At 37.1% G+C, this 17,863-nt stretch overlaps 1 protein-coding gene and 1 long non-coding RNA gene across 9 annotated transcripts in view; one reads left to right on the forward strand and one right to left on the reverse strand.

The window, feature by feature from the left end:
* Window positions 1-4,314: 4,314 nt before the first annotated feature.
* LOC114071379 lies at window positions 4,315-6,612 on the forward strand. Its single transcript, XR_003574028.1, has 2 exons — window positions 4,315-5,318; window positions 5,376-6,612. It is a non-coding gene; the product is annotated as an uncharacterized LOC114071379 (long non-coding RNA).
* A 1,210-nt stretch (window positions 6,613-7,822) lies between these two features.
* The window catches only part of CPEB3 (cytoplasmic polyadenylation element binding protein 3), an 85,393-nt gene continuing 75,352 nt past the window's right edge, over window positions 7,823-17,863 (reverse strand). For all 8 annotated transcript variants that reach the window (XM_027909135.1, XM_027909104.1, XM_027909152.1 and 5 more), the window contains 3 exons: window positions 17,582-17,696; window positions 14,699-14,880; window positions 7,823-11,828 (listed from right to left, as the gene is read on the reverse strand). In XM_027909135.1, coding sequence (XP_027764936.1) covers window positions 11,601-11,828; window positions 14,699-14,880; window positions 17,582-17,696 — 525 coding nt within the window. In that variant the 3' untranslated portion in view covers window positions 7,823-11,600. The remainder of the gene's footprint in view (window positions 11,829-14,698; window positions 14,881-17,581; window positions 17,697-17,863) is intronic.

Below are 17,863 nucleotides of genomic sequence, written 5' to 3' on the forward strand. Positions count from 1 at the left end.
TTCAGTCTAATGCTATTTCTGTTACATCCCTCCTTCAGAGCATGATTTAAGAGGACTGTCTGATAGAAGGGCACTGCTACTTGCTGACTCCACGTTACCTCCTGCAGCATTTTGAATGCAGCTTAATTCCTCTGTGAAAAGAACTGATACAACCAATCCCCATGAACTCTTCACACTTGACAGAAGCACAAGTGAAGAGGTTGATCCATAATAATTAGGAAATTGGGATCAAAAGCAGGCAGGCTTAACCCAAACTGTTTTGCTCAGAGGCAATACTGCAGCTTGTAATACACAACTTAATTACCAGAGAACATCATTTCTACAAGTGAAGGCAGTTTCCAGAGTGGAAAAGCTGCTGTAAATATAATTCTAAATTTTACTCAAACTAGGTTTGGAGAGCGTGAGTTTGAATAGTACTTGAAAGACCAAAAGGAGAATGTCAGGTAGTGTTGTCCTATTTTGGCATCACTCCTCAGTGGAAAGGCCATTGTCGCCTAACTGGCCTCCTATGTCATTCAGAAATAAGAAATCAAACACAAGACAGAAATTATGTTCCTTAACCTCCTTTTCCAAACAGATGCTGTTGTCCTACTTTAGAGCAGTGGCAGGCATCTTCAGTACAGGGCTGCAGTTGCTCTGTGAAAGACGCACTGAACTATGTTTTGTGTGAAAGTCCTTTTGTACGTCTGAGATACTGTGCTAATAGAGAGCTAAACTGCAGAAGAGATTCATCCTCCCCCACACTTTGCTGCTTTTCCTCTTACATTATACACTTACTCTACACCCTATAAGCTCTGCTGAGTGGAGCCCAGACTCATAGGATGGATGTAAATTTAAGATTTAGGGTTTTTTTAAAATACGTTGAGTGTGAATAGTCTGACAAATGTGGAGGATATCAGATATTTTAGCATTTGTTTTCCTTTGTCTCATACAACCCCTGGCTTCACCGAGGATTAGCTGTCAGCAGCCATTACACAGCAGTGAGTTAACTACAGGAGTTACTGGGTTATATAATAGTGTAGAAATTTCCAGACTCAGTAAGTCATATCTCTTCATGACCAGGTTTTTTTCTGGCCTTCTGGCTATATCATCTGTACTAAACTTTTTTCAGGGCACTGATTGAAGCAGTATTACTGAAGGAATTCTAACCCTAAAGTTTCCTGGTATCTTATGGATTTTTCCAGAACAAAACATTAGCAAGAGACCATTAGAGTTCCTCATGTTTATATTCTATGTATTCTGAGAGTAGTCCTTTCATTACATGGCCTTCATTACATGGTACTCTCTGCCTCTAAATTCTCTCGATAAAAAAGTGCTAAAACATTTTATCATCTCTGGATTTGCTTCTTTGCCCTTTTTAGGGTTGGGGTGGGGTGGTTGCATTATTGCTTGTTTTATATTCTGCCTCATAGAATTCAGGCTCTTCAGCACTTCAAGATTTTAATGTCCTTTTCCTCTGTGTGGCAGGTCTTTTTTTTTTTTTCAGTGCTCACTGGAGTGTGTTTGCTGCTATGCTCTAGTGTCAGTACTTGGAATCTTTTAATAGAACAGCCTAAGCACCTAATGCAAACATTTCAGCATATAAAAAAGCTAAACTGAGAAGAGGAAAAACAAAGCTATGTCAGCGTTGTTGAATTTGAGCATCACTGTGTCTAAGTGTTTTGTTTGTGGTGGCCAGAGCACAATCCATGTCCTTGAGTTAGGCACATGTAAGTAAATAGTGGGATGCAGAAATACAGCAGGTGCTTTAGCATTGGCTAATTTAGTTGCTTTTCAGGGTGTGTTATCACAGAGAGCATTTCACGCTCATGACAGTAGTGATACCTTGGGTTATGCTACCTGTGACTGGAGGAGGGCTTTCGCTTTCTGTTATATCAGTTCTGTATAAAATGAATTCTCTGGACTAACAGGGTGGGAGCATAGGAATGACTTACTAATTAAAAGGCTTGGACCTCCCCTTGGGAGGGAGGAGCCCTTGGTTCTGGTTTCTGCCTTATTTCTGAGCTCATGATATAATGAGTATCAAATACTCCTGCTTATTTCTGTCAGAGTGACTGAAATTTTTCTAGATAAAGCATTAATTAAAATGGAGATAAAATGGACTACTTAACTTTTCCCCATTCCTTCTCACCTGACCCTTGCTAGCTCGCACTTGCAGGTCATTAGGTTCAATTAAGTAAGTTGAAAAGCAATGATCAGGCACTTCCTAGGCTAGAACCTGTTAAGTTAGTTAGCTGGAAAGTAACAGAGTGACATTAGTGATTGTCTAAAGCTGGAGCAGATGAGAACGACATGAAAGTTGACATATTTTCTGATGAACTGGGGTCCCACTGACATCTGTAAGGTAGAATTCTGTCTTCAAATTAGAACAATATTCTATTCCCTTATATTTTATGCATTCTTTTGGGCTTTGATATTGCATTCCATTTTTTTTAGAAAGCGATTCCACATTAATGTGTTCAGCATATAAGGAGCTTGTTATACAGAGGTAATATGCTGGTTGGTGTTGTCAAACATTTTTTCATATTTGTAGCAAATCTTAAAGGGGGAAATGCATTTGGTTTTGCTCATTCACGGTTGCAGACAAAGGGATGTGACTGTATGTGTTCAGAAGTAAAACTGTCCAGCTCTGAGCTGTGACAAATTCTGCAACAGGTAGTGATAATGGGGACAAGGAACCAACAGCCAGTCACCCACAAGCTACAATATGTGTCATGTCTTTTCACTGGGAATCTAATTGTGTCATGTCTTTTCACTGGGAATCTAATTGCCTTCTAGAGTAAATTGTGACTACAGTGAGCTTTACTCCCCACAGATAATCACTTTAGGCAGAATCCTCTGCATTGTGCAACATCATCTTACCAACATCCCAGTAATATTTTGGTGCTCTTTGAGAGGAGCAAAGAAATATTACCATTGTTTGTCACTCATTCATAAACTGGTGACAATTTACAAGTGACAGCATGCAGATCTAGTGTCAGAATGCTCAGCAGGACGTTTCTGGCACGTGTGAATGCTGTGAATCTGTGACGTGGGCTCTGACTACAACAATATGCACCAGGCACAGCTGGAGGAATTAGGTACAAGATTTTGTCCATCTCCTAGAATTTCATGTTTGTTATTTGACACTGACCATGCTCTGTAGTCTGACAATGAGATCAGAGGCCTTTTTGTAACTGTGAAAGGCAAAGATCTTGGAGACCAGATGAGATGAGATCATGAGTTGTATCTTTGCCATGGTTTTTGGCAGTATTTTGCAGAATTATTTTGCATATGAATTGTATCGACCCTCTCTCTCTTTCAGGCTTTTATTTCAATGAGTACATGTAGAAGCTTGCCAGGAAGTCAAGAAGGTGTATCAGAGGGCATGATGTAGTTAAGTGTAACTTCATTAACAACCATTTTGATTATTTACCTTAGTGGTGATGCTTATGCTGTTCCAGAGACTATTTTTTTTCACTTGGTAGTGATCAAAGTATGTGTCATCAAGTAATTAGGGGTAGTTGCTACAACCATGAGCAAAAAGGTTTACTTCTTGCTCCAGACTGCAGGAAATTGTGAAAAGAAAATAGTAAAAAATAAAAATATCCCCAGGTGTTTTGACCATTCAGGCTATTGGATAGAGGAGGAGGAATACACTATTCTCCTGTGTGTGAAATATGGGCTGATAAATATGCTTGCAAGTGCTTTATGTGTTTAGGCCTGCAGGCGAAAAAAACTTCAGGGGAATACCCTGAGAATCTAAGTAGATCTTGGGTTATTAAACAATTGAGAAGTATTAAGACAAAAGCAGTTTTATACCTTCCTGTTCACAAAAACACAGGCCCCAGCAATGCCAGGCAGCAGCTCAAAGGAGATTTTAGGAAGCTGCTAGCAAATAAATATCACTCAAGTTCCTAAAAGTAGCAAATGGATACCTGATCTTACTGATTTAGCCCCAAGTGCCTACCATGGCACTCTGTGAATGGTAGGCACAGACACATGGAGAAGTTACTGTGCTCTAGGGAAAACAGCAGGAATTCTGTCCTAACTACTGCCAAGGGCCTGCCATATGACTTCATACTTGCTTATGGTTTATTTCTCCTTCAAAAACAGGAAAAGGGGGATATTTCTGGACCTTTATCACGTTTCTCTCTCCCCAGGGGAAAGCAAGTTTTTGCAGTTTATCTTGGGGTAACGATCTGTACCTACAACAGTCAGAGAAGGAGAGAATTCATTTGACCAGGCATCATCTGTGTGTGCAGCTGCTGCGTGCAGCTCTGTCATGTGTTCGTAATAGAACTGTGTGGCATAAGGGTTTTGCAAATAGCTCTTAACATTTTTATGAAAACAGGTTGCATAGCTGGCGTGTTCTAAAACCATTCCTTGGTTCATCCCTAGGAGAGAATTTAGCAATTCTCCCCGTGTGCTCCTGCTGTTTATCTTTTGCTAAACAGAGGAAAGCAGATTATGGCTTTTAAGAGCTAAGCTCTGGCTTTTCTGCAGGTCTGTGTGAGGAGGGACATGTTGCTTTGGTGCCTTGAATGCAAAAATGCTTAGCTTAGGAGCATGTCTAAATAGGCTTAATACAAAACTTCAAGAGTCATACAGGTAGCTATTTTAGTTCAGTTTAAGTTTGCCAAAATAACACATACAAACCAGAATGAAAAATGGCCATGCAGCTCTTTGTACTTAAATGCATTGGTTTAATTTAGGTTACTGCAACCTCTTTTTTAATGCAAGCAAAGTCTGAGTTAAATGCTTTTATCAGGTGGAGAAGGGAGATTGTCATTATCAGTGTACCTTGCAAGAGGTATGGCTGACTTTATCAGTAAGGGAAGGACTGGGGATTAGAAGGTCCAGAGGGGCTGTGCTGAACAATTGTTTTCTGTAACTGAAGAGGGGGTAAACCCAGACTGATTTTTGTCTGGATGGACTTGGAACATTGTACAGCGAAAGGCTACAATTAGCAATTTAACACTCATTAATTGGAAGGTGTTCACAAGAACTGCCTTCTCAAAATTAACTCTGAAGTAATGAGAAGTCTACAACTTTGCATTCATTCATTCACTACTGGAATTCATATTACAGATCACTATTGTGTAAAAGCATTTCTCCGAGAAGTCAGTAGACCATTCTCCTGAAATAATTATTCACTACCAGTTCAAAAACAAGTTCGTGTGTGAGATATTGCACCAGCTAATATTAGGATAAACTGGAGTAACGAAAGCCACAGGGCTCTGCACACTAAGGAGCTTTCGCAATACTTAGCACAGGTAACCTCATCAGCTTTTCCTAGTTTCCAAAGGGCATTTAATTTCTGGTGTAAACCTACTCAGGTTCTGTTTAAGTAGAACATATACATGAAGTCAGCCTGTCATTTCCAGTATTGACAGTTCCAGCAGGGTTCTTGAGCTGCATTTATGTAGACATTGAAAGAAAGCAGTGACACAGACCATGCACCATCCTTGTGGTCTTCACTTGCCCGACATAGCAGAATTCATGTTTTTTCAAGGAAGTATTCTGTGCAGTTCCACACAGCTGTATCACTGAACTTTGTCTCCTGTTCTTAAAAAATAAGTCACTATAAACTACTGTTGCAGTGCTTTTTTTCCTTTTTTTCTTTTACTGATAATTCTAATCCCTAGCCTGCAGACATTGTTAAACTTCTAGTAAAGGAGTGCAACATCTCTGCCAGCAATTTTTCTTAAGCTCAGAGAAAATAATTCAATACTTCCTATTCTCATGGCACTGGATACTGCATTTGGTGGGGAAAACTACACTCTCAGAAATATTTCCATCATACGTATTTTTGTATTTACCTTCAGCTTAGCATAATAAATACCTCAGCAGGGGTGGCTTTTCAATTTCAGAGAGAAAACATAAGTGGACCAGATATTGCATTACAAAATAACTAGAAAAGACAGTTTGTGTGCATGTAAGTTGTTTCTCTGCTTAACCTTATCTAGTGTAAACAGTTTTCCAGTACAAGATTTGGGGGGTTTGTATGTAGTTTACATTCCCATAATGCATATCCCAAGATTTCCTTAGCATGTGCAAAGGATGACAAATATCAGTACTTCATACAACTATATTTAATAAGTTATTACAGAAAAAAATAAAGTCCAAACTACAAAGTTTAAGCAGTTGTAAGCAATAGCAGCATTGAGCTCCATGTTTAGTCACAGTACTGCAGTTCCATACAAGCATTAGTCCAAGCCAAAAAGGAAGAAGCCTTGTTAGAATTACTAGCAAAAACAATCTAGGAGAACATGTAATAAAAGATACAGTACATTTAAAATTAGTTGAAAAACAAGTACAGAGATCTTAGCTGTGAATGTTCTAAAAGTTATGTCCATTAGTTTGACAGTAAAATTACAAATATCTAATACTTTATACCCCAACAGAACTATATCCAGGAAAGAAAAAAGAGCAAAATTATCTCTTATTAGCACCCTGGTTTTCCACTTACTGATGAACTTTTTCTCATGTAAATTTGAGTGTGTCAGAATTACGTGACCAATGTGATTTCTGACCAGCTACCCATTTGGGGTATAGAGTAATCACTAACATGAATATAAAATACTCTGTGGTATGATAGAACACTATAGCAGCAGAGATTAAGAAGTTTGTCTGTTTAAAAAAAAAAGAAAGGAGGGAAGGAAAAGAAAAAGGGTTTTTAGCTGACATCATACAAACTAGCATAAAAGCAACTACATACAAGCCAGATTAAACAAAAGAGACATTTCTACAAATCTGTGACTAATCTTTCACTCATACCTTGCAAGTAGAGATGTCACAATACTGAAATATTAACATGGGAGCTTTTCCCAGTTAAGCGCCTCTTTTTTTTCTTTTTTTTTTTTTTTTTTTTTTTTTTTTTTTTTTTTTTTTTTTTTTTTTTTTTTTTTTTTTTTTTTATTTTTTTTTTTTATTTTTACTACTCTAACAGATAGTGAAATCAGCAAAGTTATTTGCTAACTGCATATTTGCAATACAATTTGTTTTAGCCCATGCCTTGCTAGCAGGCTATAAAATACAAGCATGTCGGCAGAAATATAAGCATAAACTTTGTACCACTTAGCAGGAATTCTTTTATTCCCTCTTCATTCCTTAATCTCCTTTGTTTGCAATTTGCGTACATTCCAACCAGTAGTACCTAATTTGAGTCTAAATTTTACTTCACTATTTGATCTAGTCTATACATTACTTACAGAACTGAACACACAGAGGATACACAATAGACCAACTCTGGGCACGTTCCTTCCCACAAGTTACCGACGAGCCACTCTAACGCTCTAGGTTACGTTAGTCTAAAAGGTCATCAGTAGCTTGTGGAAGCAATAGTTTTGTCTAGAGAAAGCCATTGTATGCCCTGTTTACGCAACACCAGTTTTAGTCTGGATTGTTTCAGGTGCCAGAACAGAGAGTCACTGGCTTCAGGAAGGGGTTTCTTCTGGCTGCACGGGGAAACAAAGGTGATGTGAATGGAGGCGGAAAGTGTTCTGATACTGGCCCTTGGTATCGCCAATACAAAAGAAAAAAGGACAAAGACACAAGAGAGGCAGAGAAGAACGGAGAAAGACAAAGAAGCTGAACGGATGTTCAGCGGTGGTGGCAATGTGGGGTTACTGCATTGCTACCAGGAAATGGACAGAGAGTATTTCGCAATCAACTGGGCAGCCACCGATGCCGTGTGGTAACCGGGTTAGAAAATGGTGCGGGCACCGCCAGTCTGCTCCACGCTGCCACTGAGACACGCATGCAGAGAGGAAGGTGGGCAGGAAAGGGTCAATTTCAGTACATAAATAACACGGTGGCAAAATACAATGAAGAATAGATATTTTAGGAGGTTCAATCTAAGGCTACCGAAAAGAGAGTTTATTGAGTTCATGGACAAGAAAAGTAATGAAGAATTATGCTGAATGGGCAGGGTCAAAAACCCATTGGTTCAATAGATTTAGTTCCTTATAACGGCAATAGTTTCATCAACACTGGTGGTGTATAAATCTAGACAGCGAACTGGTACTGTGACATCCCTATTATCTCCCTAAATCATTTTGATAAAGGAAAAGGCTTTTCAAAATATCACGTTTTTTCTGCTTCATTCTGTCATTTTATTGCCCAATTCTTTGTTACAATTTTCCAATCACTTTACATAACCAACCATTTTCATCATTGCCACACTATTGTAAACCACATCAGCAAGTTAATACATAAAGCTTTGCATTTCAAAAAACTAGACACTTTAGTAACAATATTACAAAGATTTTAGCTTCAAAAATAACTGAAAATGAAAAAAATAAACTTTTAAAGAATCAGCATCATAAAATTAATTTATTCCAAGTAAAAATACAAAATAATATTAATGACATTGACCAGATATGAAAGTCTCTCCCAGAAACAACTATATTAATGGTTGAGAAAGCACTCCTTAAAGAAAATACGAAATAAAAATGAAAAATATGTAAATATGTTTAATTTTTTTCTTAGCAAAAAATCTTTCTAAAAATAACAATGAAAATTTGTCTCAGTACAAAGGCTACATTACTATTGAAAAAATACCAGCATGAAGAAAAGGTACATATTTGACAGTAGAAAAATGATTTTAGTGAATCACAATGTCTAAAGTCTGCAATGAAAATAAATCTGCAATAAAGATTTATGCCTTTTTTCTTTTCATTTTTCTTTTTTTTTATACAAACAGTACAAACAGTATTGCACATAACAACAAATAGTCGAGGTTAGGTTAGCCTTCAAAAAAATCGACTAGTTCAAGTCTCACATCAGAAAAGGCCACAATAGGACCTGTTGTACCCAGGGGCTTCTTAGTCAAGTTGCAGTTCAGAACTCCATATTTTAAAAAATAACTTTTTTTGAAGGACCCTCTTTTAATATAACATATTAACAACTCAGGGGCACATTCATTTACAAAACAAAAGGGAGCATGTCATAATTTAATAAACTAAAAAAAGTTCTCTTTAAAAAAATACAAACAGAAGAACTCTCACAATTCTGGTCAGTCGTGCATAATCACACTTGATTATAAATATACAAATTAAGGGAAAATATTTTTTCACTTTCTATTCACAACTTTCAGCACCAAATGGAGTTTGTGTTTACACCTGTTCTTTATGATGATTTTGTTTCAGATTTAATCCAACATTATGCTATATTGTACATTTTTCCAGCTTCTCTCTCTCTCTCTCTCGCTCTCTTTCTCTCTGGGGGTATTTTTCTACATGAAAGAGGGGTATTTCTTCAAAAAGGTTTACTTCTTTCACATAATTAGGTAGATTTCTGTAGGTTAGCTATGATCTTTAATATTACAGTTATAAAGCTCTAACTTCTTCATTTTCAAAAAAACTCAAATAAGCATGAAAAAAATAAAGTTACCCATCTGTTAAATCATTTTTCTTGCAGAATTAAATTAATATATATTTTTCTGAATAAACTTACTTAGAAAATATCATTTTCTTTCCTATATTTCAAAATTGAGGTATTGCAAAAGATCATGTCAGTCAGAAAGCATGCCTTTTTCTTTAAAAAAAATCATCAGCCGACTGTTGAAAACTGTCTAGATACAAAAAGTAGTGCATAACAAAATGTCTTGTACAGATGAAAAAAAACAGAAAAGACACCTGGGCTGGGAAAAGCAATATCACAAAACCGCCCAGAAGTAACTTCAAAAGGGATAATTATAATAAGCATTTTAAACCAGTAAAAAACTATTTTTTCTTTTTTTTTTTCTCCAAAAACAGAAAAAATCCTTTCAAAGCCAATACTCGCAACTAAACACTGGGAAAACCAACTTACTAAATTAGACACAAAGAAGGACATCACGACAAACAAAACCCAGAACATTTAAATCTACTATGCGGTGTCATATCCAGTCAGATTGTCCCCAGAACTGCAAAAACGAAGGAGGAAAAAGAAAAAAAAAATAGTGTACACATTCTCACAATCATTAGTATACCAAGTGTGTTTATATTTATATGCTATCTGCAGCCCCATAGTTCATGCTAAAAAAATGTCCACTGTATGAGCAGGTCTTAATTGTATTCAAGCTTCACAGGATACATCCAGGGATTAGAGAGATAACGCCACATCCACAGAGCAGACATCTCGTGTTACTTTTATATGCAGACATTTCTTTAGCACCACTTTTTTTCCTAACTTCCTTAAATGTGCCTAGTTTATTAGTTTGACAGACTATCTAATCGGTAGTGTATGTACGCTAACATGAGCTCTTTGGTTTTCTGGACAAGGTCTGCAGCTACGGAAATGATGCAAGCATTAGGAGAGAGATTGTATCTAAGAGCTCATTTCTGTTTATGTACCTGTTATGAACGGTCAAAAATGTGTTAATGTCGGATACAGAGGCTTTAACAGTTAAGTTTGATCACAGTACTAGACATAATCACTTTACTATATAAAATAAATTGCACAATATATAACAGAGCACCGCAAAGTACTTCATCTACCATCCACAAATTTGTTTTAAGAATATCCTACAGCTAGTTTTTATATTTGTTGTAATATAGGTCATTCTGTAATGGGCTGATCCTAATTTCAGAAGCATTACATTTACTGAGGCATGCCTTCCTCCAGTCAGTAATCAATTTTTTTTTTTGTTACTGAGCATTTTGTAGCCTACGAAGATTCATAATTTGTGCATTGTGGGCAGGTTTTATATTAGACACATATAAAATTTATTGCATGCAGCAACCTGATTAAGTAAACATGCAGTCAAAAATATTGACCTTCCTTGGAAGCTTTTCTGTATGCTATACTGATCTCCTTTCAGCAGCCATCACTATTTTAATCACATATTCATTTTTAATTGATACCCTAGCCTGAATAGAGTATTATGGTATTAGTAATACCATTTTAATAGCAGCAAAAGCTATTGCAGCATACATTTACATAACACTAAAAGACCTAACAAAACAAAACAAAAACCCAACAAAACAAAACAAACAAACAAAAAAAAACCCTCAGCAAAACAAGAGAAAAAAGTCTGATCCAGCTTATGAGGTATCATCCTTACAAGTCAAAATGGAGAGCAACTAAAGGCTTATTTTCTTTAAGGGTTATTACTACTCTAAATGACCCAAACTAATGATTGCTGAATATCTGTTTAAGTTTTTGCTACATCTGCCACCTACTTGTGAATATTACCTTTGGTAAAGTCATCTGCTAGGGGCAAGTCTAAATTTCTGAAAATAAGTGCATGCTCCAGTTTAAAAATAAAAATAATTATAATTATATTAAAAAAATCTTCATCACATACACATCAGCCCAGTGAAGGCTGATGAGAATGGCAGTCTACATAATGTCACTAGTGACAAGTCTTGTGTAGGAAATTAAGGTACCAAGCAGATGTTTGTGTGAATCAAAGTGCAAAATCAGTACAGTTACACTCTGCCGGTTCGTATTATACTGGACACTGAGTTCAGTAATGTGACTGTAAATAATAATAATAGTAATAAAAAGACCCATATCTTCATTAAAGTCGAGGACGAATGCACAGATTTCCAGAACACTAAGCCCTGAGGCAGCGCTCTCTTTTCACTCAATTTTATTTACTCCAGTACTTGTTGCTGGGCGAGGCCTGGGGTTCAGCTCCAGCGGAACGGGACGTGGCGGGGCCGGTCGCCTCCCTCCTTTACCAGTGGTTTGTGGAACTCCCGCCCAGCACGAGAGTGTATGCTTGCCCAGCAGTATTCACAGTAATACTGCAAACAGGTAACATTGGCACAAAAGAACGGAGCAAATTTTCCACCACAGCGAGTGCCCTGGCATTCATCACACATCTGATCATCCAGCACGTATGGCTTCACTTCCACCTGCACCGGGAAGAAGAAGAACAGCTGTAAGGAGATTTCATAGTTTCGCTGAGCATGAACAGAAAAGAAGTAATATTTTAATTATTTTTGACACTATTGAGGGTTTTCAACTGATGCAGGACTAACCCAAGAGGTTGGTATTTCAATTTTCATACCAACCACTTTACGTGTCAGAAAAATCTCAAGAAAGAAGGGTGTCCTTTTGTAACTTTTTCTTGGAAAAGTGAGGTGTGGGAAAGTACTAAGATGGAAAAATAACAGTAAAAATAGCATCTGCAAGGATTTACCCACTGTCTAAGAAAACTCCAGGAATGTGAATACAGTTGTTGTGAGGGCAGGCCATGAGAACAGCATTTGGAAAGAAAAATTATAAAGAATAAGATTACATTTCTAAACTTCAGAGGTCCGGTGAGTTTCAGACAGCTTTTTTTCCAGAGATTTTTTTTTCCTTTGGTTTTTTTGTGAATTGCAAGACCCGGGACCAGACTAATAAGAGATTCAAATTCAACAAAATTAAATGTATTTGTATTAAATAGTCTTAATTCTTTAGGTAAAAATCACTGTCTAAAGATATTTAGCTCTTAAAGTGCAACAACATTTCACAGTAATTCCAACTAGGGCCTTGCCATCAGTTACGAACAGGCTGGAGAGCTGATGACTTTTGTCCTACAGTCAATTGTAAGCATCTTGGGGCTGGAATGCTTTTTTGTTTTTAAAGCACTTGTGCCAAACACAGCAGGGTTGATGGATGACCAGACACTTGCAATAATGCTATTACAGGACTTGACAACATGTAAGTTCTTTCCTGTGTGTCTGTTCCTATGAATCAAGTCATGCCTACACATTTAAATTGAGTGCTCATTCATTCCAGGGAAATCATTAGTTCATGCATGTATAATTCTTACAGCTCTATGATGCTATTTATAAAGTAGTTGAAGGACAGTCAACTGCATTAGAAGACACAGAAAAATTGAAATACACATTATAAATAATTTTGCTGTAAGCGCACAAGTGCTAGTCTGGCACAAATTGTATACTGCAAGGAAAACCTGACTCCAGTACCTACACTTAAATACATACAAAGTTAAAGAAACACAGAATGACATATTATGCAGAAAGTAAAGAAACATTCTACAAAAAAGCTTTATGCTGCGTTTTACTTCAGCTTATCCTGATCACACTTCAACAAATGTAACTCATTTGAAGTGAAGCTCACATAGTGAATGGTATTTCTTGCCTGTTTAACAGCTAGAGTTGCCAATGCTACTAGTATTGCATGGAACAAGTCTGAGTAACTGCCATTTTGCATATCAGATGCCCTATCACTAAAATTAGAAGCATCATGTAAAATAAAACAGCACTGTCTCAAATTAAATTGGAAGAAAGCAGGTCCGATGTCCAACACAGCTCTAGATCCCCACCCACTCACATTTCCCAGGCATGAATTGTGAAGGTCTGAAATAGAGTCTCTCGCTCTCTCATGTCTTTTCTTGCTTTGGTTACTACTGAAATAATTTTAAGAATATATGCTACGCAGTTCAGGGATTTCAATCTATTAGATTTAAAAACTAAGATTTAAGGACTTATTAAGAGACTTCATATTTCTTCAAACTCACAGATAAACCTATTCAAAACAGATAAAAGATAATTAAATAAATTATCAATCAACCAAGTTAAAAAAAATTATTGATAAAAAAATTACTAGTTAGCATCTTTTGTGGTTCTACCCTAAGCGTTAGAAAGAAACCCCTTGTAAGCATGGCTGGTATATAAATCTCAAAGTGTTCAACATGTGATTGAGACTTCTCAATCTAAGATTTTTCAGAATTCAATGGACAAGAAATCTCTAGGAATAGCCTTGTCTTAGTTAATGTAATATGGTGTACAGCACCACAGAAAAATTGTTTGAGGACTTATAACTCCATGATCTCCTTGAATCTGACAAAAAGTTCAACTCAGATTTTTAATTGCAGCTGTGTGGATTTACATGCATAGTGCACGCAACAGACACACCCAATACCTGTTTAACTGACTTCTGAAGAAACAATTTATATCACATTAAGCAGAAAACAAGCCACCCCTACTGGAAAAATACTTAGCAGCAGTGCATTCTGTATGTTCTTTTGAATAATTCTAAATTGCTGGGTCCTCAGAAACAGGGGTGTTGTTTCCATGTGTAATCAAGAGGTGAAGACAGAAGGTCTAAAGGAAAAAAAAAACCTTGGAAATTAAGTAATGTTTTCTTTTAATGTATTCAACTCAAATTTAAGTGAACCTCACTCCATACTTGAAAAGCCCTTTAGAAACCAGGGTTTCATATGGCCTGAACAAAACCAGGTAACTTCCCCCCCTTCTGCCTATCAAGCATCCATTGGCATATGGTTTTACTTAAATAATGTTCAAGACTTTTGAGGTCAGCATCACCTATTTTACTTAAAATAAACCTCTGCTTTAGGGACATCAAGTCTAGACATCCACTACTGACAGAAAATGGTGCCTTGTAACAGCAAAAGTGTCACAAGCTATGTAAGTAATCACCAAAATAAAAGCTGTTGATGCAGAATGAGCAAATATCTAAAGAAAGAGAAAGAAGCTGGGAAATGCTGTGGAATTTGACCTACAGAATTCAAAACAAAACCAAGAGCAAATGTACTTACAACCATTTTCAAGTTTTAGAGCTAAACAGTTATTTAAGATGTCTGAAATATTTTTTCGACTCTGCTTTAGATGTTTAAATAAGCTTTTAAAAATTGATACATGACATCTGAAGAACAGAATCCACAATGTTCTCCAACACAATGGTAATAATACTGATTTTAATTTCTGTACAGTTTTGTAACAACCATTCTGTTCCACTCTACTTTACTTACCCGTTTATCAATGTCATTATGTTGGAGCTGGACAAAGCGAGCACTGATAGCAGCAATATAGCTCTGCTGGTTGGAGAAAGCCACTCTGCCAGCACCTTTTGGATACTTCAACTCTGGGTCTGTATCAATGCCAGCATAGCAGACACCTCCATATAAACGGTCCATAATCATTGCCAATTCAACTGCAAGAAGTCAATTGTTAAATATAATAGGTTTAACACAGATAATAGTGTTGCATTTGGATTGCTCCATTTAAAAAAGCACTATCTGCCTTAGCATACTTGTCGTCCAAAGACTAAAACTGCAAACTGAAATGCTGGTTTTAACAGATTGAATCAACTCTACACAAATTATAGTAAAATATAAGGCAAAAATCAGAATCTGTAAAAAAAAACTTGGTGTGACTGAAGCGTGAAAAAAACACAGAGTTACACTGTTAAAGCAGGTATCAGATCAACTAGAATTTACAATACTGTAAATTAAAACTCTGGTATTTGGCATTAGGTAGCTCCAGCCAGGCTTCTTAATGCTAGTTTGCATGTAAGATCACTTAGAGATATTTCTATATTTAGAATCTGATATTTTGTCCTAAGTTCTAAGGTTCAAAAGACATAAAAGAGGTGTTCAACATTTGAAACAAAAATCTGTGAGCCAGCAGAAGTTACTACACGTAAAGCAAGCCTACATTTTCGCTGCAACTTAAATTAGTATTTTGGTGGAACATTATCTTGCTCGTGGATCTTTTAAAATGGTTTGTTGCTTTTCCTGATACTAAGAATAACTGTAAAGAAGTCAGAAATATCATTCATAAAATAAGACAGGTTGAGTCATGGCTGAGGAAACACACAGAAGGAAAGTTAAGGGAAAGAACTGAAGGAAGTAGAAAAGAGGCTGAAGAAAGCAGAGAAAGGCATGTGAACCGTGCAAGGACGAATGGTCACTGAGCCAAGTTCTCTGTAAAAGCTCACAGGCAAACAAATGTATCAGATGGACAACACAAGACACTGGGACCTGCACAGGCCCCGCCAAGTCAGCCTTTTTCTACTGCTAATGTGTGAAAACACTTTCTGTAGCAAGTTACAAGTCAGCTATGCAAAATAAAATGAAAAGAACCAAAAAACCTATTTAAATCCTTGTAGTTCACACAAAATTCTGACTTGTAAATTATACGTAGAATAGAGACAATTTTAAATTGAGTAGGTATCTGTGTTTGTATAAATTTGTGTGTGACTCATCCTATCAAACCAGGTAATACTCTTGCTCCGAAAAGTAAGGAAAACCTATCGGCATAATGTAGTCCCTACTAGATTCTTCTGCTTTCTAATGATTTGGAATCATCATGGGGTAGTGATCTCAGAAAATGACAGTACAGAATAAACATCAGCAATACTTAAAGACATTTACAATAGTAGTTCCACTAAGGTACTCTTGCCAATGGACAAAGAATACACAGGATTCCAGGGCAAGGAGACCATGCAGTGCTCAGCCATCTTAGAAAAAACTTCTGTACCAGATCTTTAAAGCTGCAAACAAGAAAAACTGGAAACTGTTTGGCTGCTTTGGAGAAGTTAACTATTTAAAGGCATTAGTTTTTAAATGTAATGCATTTCAAATGTGATCTATGACAGGCCAAATGACATACAGTTTTATAAGGACTATCATTAGAAATGAGGTAATGCTTAATTGTTGCTATTTACATAATTACCATCTTACAACTGTGCTTTATTTTAAGATGCAGAAGGAGGTGAAAGCTGCCAAGAAACCTTGACTAGGAGAAACCTTACTGTCTGCAGTGGCTGGGGGACCTTGTGCACAGCTTCCCTAATGACTTTGCATTAGGCAAAAGATAAGGTGAGGAGCTTAAGTTCTAGTGGGCTGCAAAGTGGCTGCCAAAGGAAAGTGAGAGCTACAAGGGAACCTGATTCAGAAGTCTTTCTTCCAGACGGTGACTAAGAGGTCTTGTCTACTACAGTCCTGGAAAATGAGGATTAGGGTTGAGTGGGTGAAAAAGAGAAACCATGCAGCTGCCTTGGAGTGAGGATGGAGAGGGACTACTACACAGAAGTGAGGGCTGCCAAAAGATCTTGCTAGGAGAAACGTCTTGACTTGCTTCACGACTTTGTCATTGGCTCACCAGAAACATAAGGGTTAGGAAGAAAGAAACAAGTGTCGAGCTACAGTTGGGAGTGGTGCTGAAAGGGGGCCTTCAAAACAAAATGGGGGCTGCCAGGAGATCTGGGCTGGGACAAATCTTTCCTCTGGCCAAAGACTAAGGAGTCTTGTCTATTGCTCTGCAAATAGAAGTGAAGAAAAAGAGTTAAGGGTAAAGAAAAAGAAACAGAGGGGAAAAAAAGCTACATTAGGAAAGAGTCTGGAACATGGTCTTCAGTGTGGGGCCATGAGGAGACCTGGTTGGGAGAATTTTTTTCAGGACGATAGCTGAGAGGCCTTGTCCATAACTCCATGAAAAAATTAGGGTAAGGGTTGAATAAAAGGGAAAGAGAAATCATAGAGTTGACATTGAAATTGGTTTGTAAAGAGTCTTGGAGAAGTTTGTCAAAGGAAAGGGAAATTGTCTGCATCTCAGCAAAAAATTGCAGGGTTATAATTAAGATGGTCCATATTACAAAAAAATCAGACAAGTTCTAGGATATTATGCAAAGTTGGGGAAAACTCTTTCTACTGGCAATCCTCACTAGTAACCTTTTTAAAGAGCAGAAAATGTTCACGGTGTTTATTCTGCAGACAGGAAGAGACCTCTTGGCTTACAAACCAAGCTGTGATCTGTGGAAAAGACATGTATATTTTCTGTTCTTTTACACATATCTTTTCTACTTAACCTGGAGCCCCCTACTATGTGCCCTACATTTCCCTTCTACTCACCAGCTCGGAGGGGCCGTGGAACTCCTCCAACAAAGATTGTTTTTCTTGGATCCAAAGGCTGAGACCCATCCATCACAAAGTCACTGTCACTTAGGTTCCAAGGTCGAATTTGCACCTGTATTAAGGACTCTTTTTAGTTGAGGAGCTTGGCCACTTAATTAAAATTAAGAAACTGCCAAATTTTTCTATAATTAAAAACAAAACTTTAACTTTGTGAAAACAGTAAATTGGGGGCACGAGCACCAAAACAATGTGAGAATATTGCTTATATAAGTGTCCGAA

This window comes from Empidonax traillii, unplaced genomic scaffold, assembly GCF_003031625.1.
Source record: "Empidonax traillii isolate 1590-97213 ecotype Southwest subspecies unplaced genomic scaffold, ASM303162v1 scaffold27:size3997909, whole genome shotgun sequence".
Lineage (NCBI taxonomy): Eukaryota > Metazoa > Chordata > Aves > Passeriformes > Tyrannidae > Empidonax > Empidonax traillii.